This window comes from Kazachstania africana, chromosome 2 (genome assembly GCF_000304475.1).
Source record: "Kazachstania africana CBS 2517 chromosome 2, complete genome".
NCBI classification, from domain to species: domain Eukaryota; kingdom Fungi; phylum Ascomycota; class Saccharomycetes; order Saccharomycetales; family Saccharomycetaceae; genus Kazachstania; species Kazachstania africana.
The window spans coordinates 1,311,000-1,324,240 of NC_018941.1; the positions used below are offsets into that span (position 1 = coordinate 1,311,000).

A 13,241-nucleotide genomic window follows, 5' to 3' on the forward strand; every position below is an offset into this window, starting at 1 on the left:
TTTATTATATATATATATATATATATATATATATATACATATAAAGAACAAATGATAGTCACGATATACAGAGTGAGATATAAAGACTCAGTGCGTGTGTGATTCACATCTATCGATAATTGATCGTTTGAATAAGTCTAGTACCCGTTTGTTCTTTCTATTTTTGTCTTTTTTTCGTTCTTTTTTTGGATTTCTGTGTATACATGTATGTCCCTGCAGAATGATTTCGAGTTTTAATGGGAATACAACTACAGAAAATACTATGGTGGTTCCTACTAGTACCACCCCAGCCAATGCGAAGTCTACGACGATGAAGAAGAAGAACAACAAGAAAGTTGTTAAATCGGCTAGGGAAAACTTAACTGCTGCAAAACAGAAGGAAAAAGTTATCGAATTGTTGGAGATAGATGGTAAGAAAGTCAGTAAAACTTCAACGGGGAAAAGAAAGTTCCATAATAAATCAAAGACTGGCTGTCTAAATTGTAAAAGAAGGAGGGTCAAATGTGATGAAACTAAGCCGTTTTGCATAAAATGTACAAATATGAAATTAGACTGTGTGTACGTAACACCACTACCAAATACAAATTCGGATGGTACCAATAACAGCAACAATAGTACCAATTCTAATGCGACAGGACCCATTGTTAAATATGTCACTAGAAAAGAGGATGGGACTATCGAAACAACAGAGGCATCCACTGCAACTCCTGTAGTTTCAGATTCTTCAAATGGTACACCATCAACAAGAAAAGCTAAAAATACCACGAGAGTTAAATTAGAAAATGAATCACCTCAAAATTTAACTAATAATGATACATTTAATGACTTTCAGGCGCAATTTTTACGGAAAAATCCAGAAATGGCTACTGAGTCGGCACTTTTCACTGCAATGAGCAATAATAACACTACAAACAATAGTTTTAGTAGTGGGTCGGATCCTATAGTACCATTGCTGGGTTCTGCATTCAATAACAATAATATCGCCAACACTATAAATAGCAGGACTAACACAAATTTGTTAACAAATTTTAATAACAATGGTGTTGCTTCATTACCATCAACAAATTTTCTAAACCAGTCACCAAATAATAATAATAATATTAACAATAACATACTTTCAAATGAAAGAAACCAAAGCATAGATTTTTCAACAAGTCCCACATCCCTATATCTAACTCCAGTCTTGAATAACAACACTACCGTCCCATCTCCCAAAAAAGTCATATCTGGGCCGGATCACACACATCAGCAGTTACAATACCAATTGTACCAACAACTACAATTACAACAACATCAACAATTACAACTTCAACAAAATGAAAATCTGCAATTGCAACAACAAGTATTACAACAGCAACAACAGCAACTGTTACAACAATTTTTAAATCAAAATCAAGGTCAAACTCAAAATAATAGTAGTCATTCAAACATAGCTGCACGACTTCAATCAATGAATGAACAAAGTATCATACCTTCGCAAATTAATATTAATCATAAGAGCTCATCGACCTTCAATAATGAAAATACTATATCTTTACAAGAAGATGCACTTTCACAATTGGATAAACTTGGCTTGAACTTAAAAATGTTAGGAAATTTACCAACAGCAGGTATTGGAGGAATACAATATGATTTCAATGAATTGCTGGGAATGAAAGTGAACACCAAAACAGGCAATACCATAAATAATGAAGGAAACAATGGTACAAGAGCTGCCAAAGCATCTTCTGCAAGAGAAATATTGACAGACATGCAACAACAGCATGAAAGAGCCACAAGAGAGAAACAAGAATATGCTAAAGGCAAAGACAATTTAAATCCAAATTTAAACGACATTGCAACAGCAATATCTACAAGTCAGTCATTACCATCAATCTATTCAATTAATAACGAAACGATAAATTCAGAGACACCCACAAATAACGATCATGAAAATAGTGATAGTTCCATTAGCCAATTGTTGAAATTGTCAACTAAAGCCAATCTAAATTTGATCGATATGAAACTGTTTCACCATTATTGTTCTGTTGTATGTAGTACAATCACATCCGCACAATTTTCAACGCCGGAAGTTTGGAGTAAAGACGTTCCAGAATTGGCATTCATATATCCCTTTTTAATGCATTCTTTATTAGCTTTTAGTGCCACACATTTATCTAGAACTGAATCTGGCTTAGAACAATATGTTTCATCACACAGGCTGGATGCCTTAAAACTTTTAAGAGAAGCTGTAATGGAAATATCCGATGAAAATACAGACGCATTAGTTGCTAGTGCATTGATTTTGATTATGGACTCATTGGCTAATGCTTCCACATCAACAACCAATACAATGTCTCCTTCAGCATGGATTTTTCACGTGAAAGGTGCTGCCACTATCCTTACTGCAGTTTGGCCGCTCAATGAAAACTCAAGATTTTATGACTTGATTTCTGTGGACCTGAGTGACTTGGGAAATGTGATAACAAGTAACAACTCAAAGGACAGCACTGGTATGACAGAATTAGTTTGTTTTGATGAGAGTATATCTGATTTGTACCCCGTGGAGATAAATTCACCTTATCTAATCACGCTAGCGTATCTCGACAAATTGAATAAAGAGGTTAATGAATCTGACTTTATATTAAGAATATTTGCATTCCCAGCACTGCTGGACAAGACATTTTTAGCTCTGTTAATGACAGGAGACTTAAATGCAATGAGAATTATGAGATGCTATTATAAGTTACTAAGAGGATATACAATGAAAGTTAAGGACAACGTTTGGTTTTTGGAAGGGGTCTCACAAGTTCTCCCACAAGACGTCGATGAATATAGTGGTGGTGGGGGTATGCATATGATGTTAGATTTCCTTGGAGGCGGATTGCCATCGATGACGACTACAAATCTATCAGATTTTATATAACGAATTAATTTTTTTAAGATGTAACGAATTTTCTAGAAATATTTTTTCTCTCTCTCTGTCTCTTGGTAAACGGCATTTCAAGCGAAAAATGAAAGGCTAGCTTGGCTATTGCACTTGCGTTAATATTTAAAGTGAAAATTGTTTAATGAGGGATATTTTTACTATAGTCCTATCGATTTTAATATTAGCATTATCGTTAAAATACAACAAACAAAACATGGTCGTTAATAACCCAAATAATTGGCACTGGGTAGATAAGAACTGTATTGGCTGGGCCAGAAACTACTTCAATGAACATTTAGTTGGTTTGAGTACAGGCAGCCAAGATAATGACAAAGAATATTGTGAAATTACAGCTGTTTCCTCTGTAGAAGGTGATTGTGAAGTGAACCAACGTAAGGGAAAGGTAATTTCTCTATTTGATTTACAGATTGTCCTAATGATCAAGGGTTTTGTTGATAATGACAATGAATTTGAAGGCAGTATCAGTATACCCGAGGTTGCATTTGATTCTTCTAGGGATGATTATCAATTTGAAATATCAGTATACAAGGAGACTAGTAAATTAAACGAGATTAAGCCTGTCATTAGAGCCAACTTGCTTCCACAATTGAGACAAATGTTTCAGAACTTTGGCCAAGATTTGTTAATCACGCATGGGAATGACATTCAAGTGCCAGAAGAACAAGTGAAATCCCAATTTACAAAGGCCAATCAGCAGGAAAGTTTTGCAAAAGTGGAAAAGTCTCCAAGTGCAGGAGCTGTGGCCACGAGTAGTAGTCCAAGTGTAACCGGCAGTGCTATATCCAGCAGTGCTGATAACAAAGCAAAAAAATTCACTTCTCGAAGTATCAGTAACACTAGTACTATTCATTTGGAACCTTCATTTAACGTACCAGCATTTGAGCTTTTCAATACCTTCATCGATAAAGAACGTATACTCATTTGGAGTAAATCAGCAATCAGAGAACATAATGATGAATCAAATGGTTCTCAATATCTAATGGTGGGGGACAAGTTTGATTTATTTGATGGCAATATCTCGAATGAATTGCTTGAATCGAAACTAGGTGAAAAACTGGTGATGAAATGGAGATTGAAAGATTGGAATACTAACCAGTGGTCTACTATTAAGATGGAATTCCATGAATCAAATGAATTCAATGAAACTAAATTACAGATCACATGGAGCGGCATTCCAGTAGGTGAAGAAGATAGAGTTCGTTCCAACTTCGAAAACTACTATGTAAGACCAATGAAACTCATTTTTGGTTTTGGTGTTGTCCTATAGATACGTTATATATCATATTTATCAAAGAGTTTTAACAAACCACAAAATATTAAACACCTTGGTATGCAGACGTCAAGTTTTGAACTCGAGGATATAAGAACCAACTGTAGTACAGATGTGGCTTTCTTTGAACAGCTTTACCGAAAATGCCACACACGTGTGGCATTTGGAGGAAAATTACTTGCCACATCAGCGACAACAAAAAAAATTGTAACCCGGCTGGAGGTTTCGCAATTGCGGAAACAAGCACGGCTGTGCGCACGCCATCCAGAGAAATAGCCGTAGAAATGTTGGCACATTTGGGTTCAGCGGCTAATTTGTAATGTTCAGAAATTCTCATTTGGTGGCGAGAAAAAGAGTTATAAATTTATATATAAATATAAAGTTATTCGTGATAATGAAAGATCAGAGTTTGATTTTTGAACAGTACTTATTTCCTTTGTTTGACAGATGTATTGACATATACATTTTTTTTCTATATATATCTTTTAACCCTGGTGACTTCTCTCATTACTAGCTTTACACCAAAATCTACATTTTCTTTTTCAAAGCAACAATAACTACTGTTCACGTTTCTATTTTGCATACTACAAAATTAACTGCTTGTATTTTCAGCACTAGGTGTCGTTATATTTCAATTAACGAAAGAAAAAAGATAATTTACATCATCTCTTTCTCCTCTCTCACTATTGCTACCAATTATCATGACAAATTCAAGAAAACTTGATTCACAACAAAAGTACACAACTTCGAGTAACAATATGAATTCAAAGGTTAACAAGAATCTGGATACTATACCCGATAATTTGAAATTGAATGGATTGACTCCTAGTGGCAATAAAAGAACTTTCCTATGTTTTGTGTGCCAAAAAGCCTTTGCAAGACAGGAGCACCTGGATAGACATCTTAGATCACACACAAACGAAAAACCATTTAAGTGTGCGGTTTGCGATAAAGATTTTACTAGAAGAGACCTTTTGATAAGACATTCTAATAAATTACACAGCGATACTGCAATAGTCCAGAGAAAATCTTGTAATGCTAGGAAAAAGCTATACAGAAGAGCATCGTTTAGTGCACAATCCGGCGATAGTTATGCCTGTAAGAAGAAAAGCAGCTCAAAAGATAATGAGATTAAACTTACTTTTACACCACCATGTTTGCAATCCGTACATTCAAGCAATGTACAAACCTACACAGAGTTTGACACTGACTATTTTGATTCAAAGCATCTGGACGACCAATTTTTAATGGAAATAGACGCCTCAAATACTAAACATGATTCCCAAATACCCATTGAATTCACTTTAAATGATCAATTTTTTTCACAAGACCTCGGTATCGACGATTTTGAACTACCTTTCATAAGATCCTCTGATACAAATTTTATGGATAATACTACTTATTCTGACGCCCCAATGACGAGATATTCTTCTACTTTAACTGAATCAGTAAATATTGAATTTGATAAATTTACAGGAGTAAATTTCGAGACCTTCTCACCTAATGAAATTTCAAGTAATCAACTAGGCAATAATAATTATAATAATACCAATAATAATTTTGGCAGCGGTAATGACGAAGATACTCCTATCAATCAATTTGATAACCTTTCACCAATGGAAGATGTCAATATTGAGAACGAATACCTACAATGTCTAGATTCAAATTTTTTTGGTCCAAAATCTCAAACTTTCTCAGAATTATTCTTTCGACAGAACACCATTAGGTCACCTACTGTTAAAATTACAGACCAAAGTGATAGGTGTATTTTTAATGAGAAAATTATAAAATATTGTCAAATCATTATCGATAAGATCAGCAGTCGAAGCACTGATAAGTTGATTCTGCCATCAAGTGAAGAACTTAATGGATATTTAAAGCTTTTTAATCAGAAGTTCTTAGAAATTTTCAAATTTATTCCCACAAATTTTATAAAGTTCGATTTCAAAAGTTACTTGGATTATATTTTTGAAGATGAAACTTCAGATCATGTTGATATGATCGATGAAAACAATTTTTTAGAAATCACAAAAATCTGTTGCTTACCATTATTAATGGCTACATTTGGTTCTCTCATCAAATTAAAAGATGATAAAAGGAACCTATTGATGTTGTACGAAATTAGCCAGCACTCCTTACTATTATATCTCGAAAACAAGAAAAGAATCGTAAAAGAAACTAAACAGCATAACAGTGAGCATTGCAACGATACTTGGTTAATCCAATCATTAATTTTAAATATTTCATTCCCTCATTTTGCCAATGAATTAGACAAATTTGATTCCAATTTGCTGATAAGACAGGTCTCCGCATTATCGAAAATGTTCAAGAACAGTGTTATAAAACAAATAATCAATTTAAACCTAGACAAAAAGGAAAAGTTTTTAGAGAAATCAACAGAATTAGAGAAGATATTATTACTGTCGAAAATAAAATGCGTTGAATTCTTAAATCTTTTCTGTAAGTTATTAAATGATCATTACGGTATTACAAGCGAACAGTTTTTATGTGATCAGGATTTACCATCACTACCAGAACTGATCTCAAAATTCGAGTCACATTGGAATGAACGTCAATCATTATAAATATTCCTCTTATATAAAAGTAGCAGGTCCTTTATATATTCATATTTCACAACAATTTTATTTCCTCTCAAATTTTTCACTATTCTCCTTTTATAATGACGTGAAATGTTAGAAAGCAGATTTAAGAAAAAATAAAATATGAAAAAAGCGAACTAGATGTCAGATGAATTATAGATTGTCGATAACAGCTTCTGTAAACGACGTTGTTGTTGCTGTACCACCTAAATCACCCGTTCTATTTTTACTACTTGCTGCTATTGTCTTGAGTACAGCATTTTCAATCTTATCTCCATATTCATTCAAGCCCATATGATGTAACATCATGACTGACGATAGCAGTAGTGCGGTTGGATTGGCTTTATTCTGGCCTGCAATATCTGGGGCTGATCCATGTACCGCTTCAAAAATAGAGATCTTGTCACCGATGTTGGCAGAAGGTGTCAAACCAAGTGAACCTGCACTCAGTCCCGAATTCAAATCCGATAAAATGTCACCATAAAGATTTGGACATACAAATACAGCATCGCTGTACTTAGATGGGTTCATAACGACGTTTAACACGGTATTGTCGATTAATTCAGTATCCAATTCTATATTCTGGAAATTTTTTTCTTTTTGTAATTCTTTAGCTACGTTGACGAAAAGACCATCAGATAATCTTTGAATTGTGGATTTATGAACCACAATTACTTTTGGTCTTCCAATTGCCTTTGCATATTCGAAAGCATATCTAATAACTCTTTCTGATGCGTCCCTTGTAATTAACTTGATGGATTGTACAACTCCTGGTGTGACAACATGCTCAATACCCGAATATTCACCTTCAGTGTTCTCCCTAATTAACACCAAGTCAACGTTATCGTACGTAGTCTTAAATCCTCTGACAGACTTTGCAGGACGAACGTTAGCGAAAAGGTTGAAAGTCTTTCTTAAGGTCAAGTTTAAGGATCTATGACCTTTACCAATTGGTGTGGCTAATGGACCTTTCAACCCTACCAAATTTTTATTAATTGATTTGACAGCTTCATCTGGAATTGTTGTTAATCCATCTACCAATATTGGTGAAACATCACATGTTTCCCATGTAATTGGGACACTAGCAGCTTGGAAAATATCCTTGACAGATCTCGAGATTTCCGGACCAATTCCGTCGCCTTCAATAAATGATACGGTATATTTGCCAGTAGCATGATCAGGCTTACCAGTGAATCTACCAATTGAGGGCTGTCTAGGAGCCTGCATTGACAAAAATCTTTTCGTTGGGATCGTATATCTCGCCCTCCCTAACATCGCTTGTCTCAACATTCTGTTCCTCTATGAATTGTGCTAGTAAATATTTTATTTATTCAGTTGCTCGACAAAATGACAATATTCCTTCAACCTCGTATACGATATACTTATCGAGATAATTCAACCTATATATACTGCTGAGTATGATCATCAATCTAAACCTTTCTCCATCACACGTTCTAATTGGCCGTGATATCGGTTGAGCCGAAAGGGCGGATTCGCACGCTCTTTCTTGGTATTTCAGACCGGGTAAATCAAATAGGCCAAGCCCTAATTAACTAGGCCTGGCAGTGTTAGGGTTCGCAGATCGCCAGTTGGTAGTCTTCAAGATGATATACTAATATAACTAAAATTTGATGGGTATTTATCTAGTATTACATATTACATATTAGGTTGTCAAAATGGTTGATAAGGAACTCTAGTACATATCTTGCAACAATATTTTCAGATTCAAAATTGACGTCCTTTGAAATTGTAATGACAGATGGTTGAAAGATAATTGACAAGTTTTTAGAGTTCATTGAATTCACGTTATCATTTTTCGAAACAAGTCTTAAAATATCCAATAGATAGAGTAGAAGTGTTCGATTTTCTGTCGGTAGTAAATTTATCAGTCTCAAATATTCGTAAACCATGGTATTGATCGTTTCTTTTGATTCCACACTGTCAGTGTATTCTTTATTAGCTTTTAACGTCTCTGAAAGGTGAGTATTATTCAGTAGAGGGATCTTGAACATTTCATAATAAGTGTACGGTATTACCGGTTCATTTAAATTATTCAAATAATATTTGAATATAGTTGCTAAATCATGTATTTTGAATTTGAATTCGTTCTTGGGATTATAACAGTCAAAATTTGAACCAAAATGTGGTTTTCTACTAAATATACTTTCCTTCAAATAATCTACTCTTTTTTTACTACCAGATAATCTGAATATACCTCTAACTTTCAATCCTGTCTCTTTAATTATTACACCGGTTTTAGCGACCAAGAGCGGTACCTTTCCAAAAACGTTTCCATCTGCCAACAGTATATCAATATTTGCAGCTCTCAAAGACTCAGATAGCGTAACATGGAATATCTTACTACCATTTGCTTCATGACTATTCATTAGTTTAAAATTCTTGACCAAATTCCAACTTATAGCCTTCTTAATAAACTCATCCTTATTATTTTCATTTGCATCAATAGATGACATGGAAGCAATTTCAGTTATATTGGTTTTCCCTGAGTTACTAACCATATCAAACATATCCAATGACTCATCGGAACGTGCCTTAGCAGGTTTTATTACAGTGGGCATTTTCACTATGTAGACAAACGTCCTCGAAGTTTGGCAAAAGAAGAAGCAACACTGAAGAAAAGAAAATGAAACTCCCTGACACTAATTGTTGAAACTATATCTGTCTATTTATATATGTATGCTAATATTCTCACATACGTGTGCACGTTAGAAATGCAAAATATACTAAAAAAAATACCCTTCCTTCAGTGTGACTTTTTATAAGAAGTACAATCTATATGTGATGATATATACTTACATGCGATTTACGTGTTTTACAATATTTTTTACCCTTGTGGCTGGAAATGACAGTGTAACAGTCGAATGGATCGTCAATCAATTTTAACTTTTTTTCCTCATTTCTAAAATTAGCTTTTGCAATTCCCTAAAGGATTTTACTGTCGAAATGGTAGCAGCACATCCCTCGCCCTTCACTGACAAACTCGCTTCCAAACAGAAGAGCCTGCAACTATTCTCAATTAACTGAAATGAGAAAAGATAGTATAAATGCACTCTTTCTTCTCTCAGATGGGGGGGGCTGACTGAACTGGCTGGCCACTATCCCAAAACCCACTTGGCAATCAATATTTTTGCTAGCTTGACGAATGTGGAAACGGCGGAGATTTCATGAATCTCCAAGAAAAAAGCCGTCGGAGTAGCTGGGGAAGTCTCCGCAGATTTCCCTGTCGCTTCAACTGGGATCGTCCTTGAATGGTGGATATGTGTACAATTCATGTAGCGATAATGACAAACAAGAGAGTTAACCTTTGTGCAGCATTCGGTGTCAACTTGATTAGGTCTTCCTTGATCTGCTATCCAGAGTCTTTAGGCTTTATATTTCTTGAACAGACATTCGTTTCACGCATACGGCGTTTTTGGAAGCTCTCTTAGGACGAAGCAAACTTTTGATACTGTAGATATCAAGCAAAAAAGAATGCGACTGAGTAAAATGCTCGCTTTTTCAGCTTATGGTGCGAAAAGAGCAGAGGCAAGGAATGATCACGATTATACGTTATTGAAATTGTTCTTCTCGGCGAATTAGATCCATTTTTGAAAATGATAAATCCCACTGAGTGAGACACTTTTCATATATTTCTTATAGCTACTTCTTTTATGATAGAAAACAGCAAGTATGTCTGGAGAAAAATGACATAATATTACATCTCGCCTGGTTCTATGTCTTGTTAGGCTCCATTTGCCCTTTTCGTTACGTTGTGAATTTTTCATTGCAAAAGATAACAAAAATATATATACCAATATATAAACTTAGAGAACTGATAAAAGGTTCATAACTTATCATAATATTCTTGCCAGCCTGGAACTTCTTCCTTCATACCATGTCTCTTTCTACCAGCCTTAACAATTTCACCAGCCTTGGTGGCTGGGTCTAGTGGATCGGTTCCTAAAGTGGCCCAATGGTCGAAAACCATCTGTGGGAAAGCCTGTCCACCAGTGGCCTGTCTTAGTTCACCAGTGAAACCAAATGATTCATTAACTGGTAAGTACGCTTTGATTGTGAACAATGGAGTACCTGGTCTTTGCTCCTCAGAGACAACTTGACCCCTCTTCTTGTTCAACACGGAGTAAATACCACCAACAGCTTGTTCTGGACATTGAATTTCAACTAAGAAAACTGGTTCTTGAATTCTTGGTTCAGCTAACAAGAAACCGGCGTAGGTAGCTCTTCTCATAGTTGGGATGATTTGACCACCACCTCTGTGAATAGCATCAGCGTGTAAAGTAACATCTAAAATGTTAATTCTGACGGATCTCATTGGCTCACCAAATATTGGACCTTCCTTCGTGGCCCATTGGAAAGCAGCAACAACGGAATCTTTAATTTCGTTTAAGTATTGAACAGCCTTGGTCTGGTCGATGACTAAGTTTGGACCAGTACCATCTGGGCCAAAACACCAGATCTTTCTAGCATCAGTAACGTCCCAATTGTAATCGTCTGCCATAACTCTTGCTCTTGCTTTGAAATCGTCTCTTGGATTAATCTTACCATCTTCAATAGCTAAAGAAACTTCTTCATCAATTGGTTCTGCTTTCAAATAGATTCTGTTATGTTTGTTTGGAGATTTAGATAAAGCAGTTTGAGAAGATTCAGCCTCGACAGTTTCTCTGTAAGCAACGACAGGTGGAGAAATTCTTAATGGAACGCCAGCATGATCATTTTCTAAATCTTGTAAACAAATTTCTAAATGTAATTCACCGGTACCAGCAACAATATGTTCACCAGATTCGGACATGGTACATAAAACACATGGATCGGATTTAGATAATCTCTTCAAACCTTCGACTAATTTTGGTAAATCGTTTGCGTTTTTAACTTCAACAGCAACTTGAACAACTGGAGAAACAGAAAATTTCATGACCTTTAAATTGTGAGCGGTTTCAGAGGTGGTTAAAGTACCGGTTTTTAATAAGAATTGATCAATACCGACTAAACCGATAATGTTACCAGCTGGACAGTCATCGATTGGTTCGACAAATCTACCCATCATTAAAACAACTCTCTGAATAGCTTTAACGAATAAATCATCTTTCTTTCCAGGGACGTAGTTTGGACCTTGAATTCTAACCTTTTGACCAGATTTTACAGTACCAGCAAAAACTCTACCGAAAGCGTAAAATCTACCCTTATCGGAGGTTGGAACCATCTTAGAGACATATAACATTAAGTCAGCCTTTGGATCACACTTCTTGATGGCAACACAATTTTCATCGTCAGATGGACCTTCGTATAATTGTTCAGCTCTGTAAGCCTGTGCAGTAATTGGAGATGGTAAATGCATGACAATCATTTCTAATAAAGCATCAGCAGCAGGCAAAAACTTTCTCATGACAATTTTTAATAAAGCTTTACCTTCAAGTTCTTTTTCATCACCTTTTAGGACAATTTCCAATTTTTCTAAAAGATTGGTTGTTTCATCTTTCTTAAAATTCATAATGACATTAAATAATCTGAAGATTGGATCCAAGACGAACATATTGAAAGATCTTTCCAATGGTTTTCCGTCGGCATCAACATCTTTATTAGTCCATTTCTTGGTCTTTGGGTTAAAATACATATCACCCCACAATCTTTCCATCATTTTATTCTTATCAACACCGAATTTTTTAGCGTATCTATTAGCAAATTGACGAATAGTGAAGGCCCAACCATGTAACCCAGAACCAAATGCAACAGTACCTTGTGCTGGATAAACTTGAACATCACCTAAGACTTCATCTGCATAGGTTGAAATGATGACGTTAACAGATTCTACGGTTCTTGAGAAAGATTGGTACAAATCTTCTTTTGACACTTGTAATTCTAACAAAGCTCTATCAACTTTATTGATACAGACAACGGGCTTGATTCTTTCACCAAGAGCTTGTCTTAAAACAGTTTCAGTTTGAACACAAACACCTTCAATTGTATCGACGACAACTAATGCACCGTCAGTGACACGTAAAGCTGCAGTGACTTCCGAAGAAAAATCAACATGACCTGGTGAATCAATCAAGTTAATTAAGAAAGAGTTACCATCTGTCTTCTGTTTAATATCCTTCACATCTTCTTCATGCATTTCAGAATATAAGGAAATTGCGGTGGATTTGATAGTAATACCTCTTTCTTGTTCATCCTTTCTTGTGTCAGTAAATCTGGCTTCACCGGCTTTAGCAGCAGAAATAATACCTGCCCTTTGAACTAAGGAATCAGTTAATGTCGATTTACCATGATCGACATGCGCGATAACAGACATATTACGCACATTGGAGACTTTGTCCATTAAAGAACGCATCTGGTCCACAGTGAAAGCAACCATTTTCTACTCTAAGTATACTTTAATTGCTTGTGGTATTCAAAGAAAATTAATAAAAGAGTACCTCTTGAA

The 13,241-nt window shown here is 35.3% G+C and overlaps 6 protein-coding genes across 6 annotated transcripts; 3 read left to right on the plus strand and 3 right to left on the minus strand.

Annotated features, from left to right (window-relative positions):
• Positions 1-310: 310 nt before the first annotated feature.
• UPC2 (Upc2p) lies at positions 311-2,905 on the plus strand (the record flags this gene model as incomplete). Its single annotated transcript, XM_003956016.1, has 1 exon — positions 311-2,905. One exon carries the CDS (start codon positions 311-313, stop codon positions 2,903-2,905), a length of 2,595 nt encoding a protein of 864 aa, XP_003956065.1.
• Positions 2,906-3,122: 217 nt separating this feature from the next.
• On the plus strand, positions 3,123-4,196 carry AHA1 (Aha1p; the record flags this gene model as incomplete). The annotated part of the gene is made up of 1 exon (XM_003956017.1): positions 3,123-4,196. The coding sequence occupies one exon, from the start codon at positions 3,123-3,125 to the stop codon at positions 4,194-4,196; it is 1,074 nt and encodes a 357-aa protein (XP_003956066.1).
• Positions 4,197-4,900: 704 nt separating this feature from the next.
• On the plus strand, positions 4,901-6,784 carry ADR1 (DNA-binding transcription factor ADR1; the record flags this gene model as incomplete). The annotated part of the gene is made up of 1 exon (XM_003956018.1): positions 4,901-6,784. The coding sequence occupies one exon, from the start codon at positions 4,901-4,903 to the stop codon at positions 6,782-6,784; it is 1,884 nt and encodes a 627-aa protein (XP_003956067.1).
• Positions 6,785-6,952: 168 nt separating this feature from the next.
• Positions 6,953-8,089, minus strand: IDH2 (isocitrate dehydrogenase (NAD(+)) IDH2; the record flags this gene model as incomplete). Its single annotated transcript, XM_003956019.1, has 1 exon — positions 6,953-8,089. One exon carries the CDS (start codon positions 8,087-8,089, stop codon positions 6,953-6,955), a length of 1,137 nt encoding a protein of 378 aa, XP_003956068.1.
• Positions 8,090-8,448: 359 nt separating this feature from the next.
• On the minus strand, positions 8,449-9,327 carry BAG7 (GTPase-activating protein BAG7; the record flags this gene model as incomplete). Its single annotated transcript, XM_003956020.1, has 1 exon — positions 8,449-9,327. One exon carries the CDS (start codon positions 9,325-9,327, stop codon positions 8,449-8,451), a length of 879 nt encoding a protein of 292 aa, XP_003956069.1.
• A 1,316-nt stretch (positions 9,328-10,643) lies between these two features.
• Positions 10,644-13,172, minus strand: KAFR0B06390 (elongation factor 2; the record flags this gene model as incomplete). The annotated part of the gene is made up of 1 exon (XM_003956021.1): positions 10,644-13,172. The coding sequence occupies one exon, from the start codon at positions 13,170-13,172 to the stop codon at positions 10,644-10,646; it is 2,529 nt and encodes an 842-aa protein (XP_003956070.1).
• Positions 13,173-13,241: the final 69 nt, after the last annotated feature.